Source organism: Engraulis encrasicolus, chromosome 13, assembly GCF_034702125.1.
Source record: "Engraulis encrasicolus isolate BLACKSEA-1 chromosome 13, IST_EnEncr_1.0, whole genome shotgun sequence".
Classification (NCBI taxonomy): domain Eukaryota; kingdom Metazoa; phylum Chordata; class Actinopteri; order Clupeiformes; family Engraulidae; genus Engraulis; species Engraulis encrasicolus.
In genome coordinates this window covers 8771273-8773772 of record NC_085869.1, presented here as the reverse complement: position 1 = coordinate 8773772, position 2500 = coordinate 8771273, and the positions used below count along the sequence as shown (strand labels likewise).

Sequence of the window (2500 nt, the reverse complement as noted above, 5' to 3'; positions counted from 1 at the left end):
ACCCACCTGCATGTATAGATATCATAACTGCTTAGGTGGACAAGTAATGACTCGTGCAGTGAGTTAAATTACAATGTGTGAAATTCAACACATGCAATTTGCAGCTGCCATAGTTAGGTTCTGCTTCCTATCTACAAATGCACTGTTTCCAGTCAAAAATGGCTGTCTTCTAACAGAATCATTTGCAATACATCATAATTTTTTTTTTAATTCACATGTGTTTTCATGACAAGTGATGAAGTATTACTTTACAGTCCAGCATGCATATTTCAAAAAGTGAAAGCTCTTTCACAGCACAGCATTTCTCCCAACTCTCTGTCCCTCCCCAGTTAAAACACAAATGCAGCACTACTACCTCCAGTGCAGAATTGAAATTAGTCTGGAATCATGCACAAATCATAGACAGCATAAATGTGTAGCTTTGTTATACTGCCATGCTTTGTGATGTAGACAATGTTCTGCTTTACTCACCCTGCCCTGCCATGCCAAATTCCCATATTACGGTACACATTGATTACCCCCCCCCCCCCCCCCCCCCCCCCCCACACCCCCCCCCCCACACCCCCACCCTTTGAAATAGGCCCTACTTGTTTTTGCACCTGTTTTTGGAAATTATCGTCAAGTTATCGTTATCGTGAAAATTCTAAAAATTATCGAGATAACTTTTTTTGCCCATATCGCCCACCCCTAACGCACGCACACACACACACACACACACACACACACACACACACACACACACACACATCAACAGGAGAGACAGGGTAACACACACACACACACACACACACACACACACACACACACACACACACACACACACACACACACACACACACACACACACACACACACACATACACATATATAATATAAGGACTACAGATGAAAATTCGCCTGTGGCTATAATCTGGCTCAATTATATGTGTATGTGTGTGTGTGTGCGCGCGTGCGTGTGTGTGTGTGTGTGTGCGCGTGCGGGTGTGTGTGTGTGCGCGTGCGCGCGTGCGTGTGTGTGTGTCAGGTGCATGAGAGCAGTGCGTTAGATCTGGCAGCAGAGGATTGTGGGAGGCTGCCGTGTGTGAAGACCCTCCTCCAGCTTGGAGCCGACGTCAACGCATGCGATGACAACGGTGAGCAGCAGCAGCACCTCAGCGATGACAAAAACATCACCACTGACATACTGATATAACAGATTCAGTGATGGCAAAAACATAATCACTGTGAGGTGTACTAAACTTTGTATTAGTTTTTGCTGCTACTAAGTATTGTACCCGAAACACAATTTCGTTGCCTTTTTGACAATGACAATAAACTCTTGATTGATTGATTGATTGATAGCTGCACCTGCAAACCTTCCTGTCCAGGGACTACAGATGAAAACTGTCCCTGTCAAATAAACAATAAATAAATAAATAAAATAAAATAAACAAAGATTCAAGGTAGTGATGGCAAAATGAAGCTTTTTGAAACTTTGAAGCTTTCATTGGAATTGGTTCGAAAAATGGTTCGAGCTTTGAATCGATTCAAACTCTATGATGACATCTGCTGGCAAAAACGTTGAATTGCAGTTTTAACCAAAAATCGCTCGAATAAATAAATGTAGGGCCTATTCTTGAAAAGAGAAAAAAAACGATTGCCTTCACGTTTGGTTTTTGATCACAAGTTAATGGGTTTCATCGTGTATTTTAGTCACTGAACTGTGACAATAGACTAAGCCTACTCATGGGCATAAAAATCTCTTAACGATTTACCAGGTTACATTGCAAAACTGGAATATTTTATCCTGGAAAACCGTTTACAAATATTTATAAGACACGTCAGTAGAATTCTATAATGGACGCCGCTAATTCCATCTATCTTCAAATGAGTGGCAAACTCATTTCAGTGACTAGCCTAGACCAGGGATTGAACATGGGACCTAATGTATGAGAGTGCAGCACCTTAACCACTACACCACAGGTCAGTCTCCACATCAGCATGAAAAAACAAGTAATCTAAAACAGTTGAAGATGGGCGGACTTACAAATCACTGTATAGGCCTAATGGCGGTTTACTTTTAACTGCTACATTTTAAAAGGGCAAATTACAGTGGCCGTAGAGCACACTTTCCTTGATTCTGCTTTTATGGCGCTGCGTTGAATTATTCCGACTACAATCCCGCAATCGCACACAACTCTTGAAGCAACTTCGACCCTCTGTGCTTCGATGCGCAACCCTTTCAATTCCATCTCGAGTCATCACGTGACTTTCAAAGCTTCAAACGTCACTAATCATGTGATCAATGCACAACGAATCAAGCTTTGTTTTGTTTTGCTCTGTTTTTTTTCAATTACTCGAAACACACTCCGAATCAGGGGAGTCAGAGGGCCATCACTAATTCAAGGTGTGCAGGCCACCTCCTCCATTCTACTAAAAACATCATCACTGACATGCTGGTTACAGACTCACCGATGAGAAAAACATCATCACTAACCTCAGTGATGAGAAAAACATCATC

The 2500-nt window shown here is 42.1% G+C and overlaps 1 protein-coding gene across 1 annotated transcript in view; it reads left to right on the top strand.

Annotated features, from left to right (window-relative positions):
• The window catches only part of LOC134461789 (ankyrin repeat and SOCS box protein 6-like), a gene marked incomplete at its 5' end in the record, with an annotated part of 12846 nt that overhangs the window by 2788 nt on the left and 7558 nt on the right, over nt 1-2500 (top strand). Inside the window, one exon of the mRNA XM_063214639.1 lies at nt 1025-1133. Coding sequence (XP_063070709.1) covers nt 1025-1133 — 109 coding nt within the window. The remainder of the gene's footprint in view (nt 1-1024; nt 1134-2500) is intronic.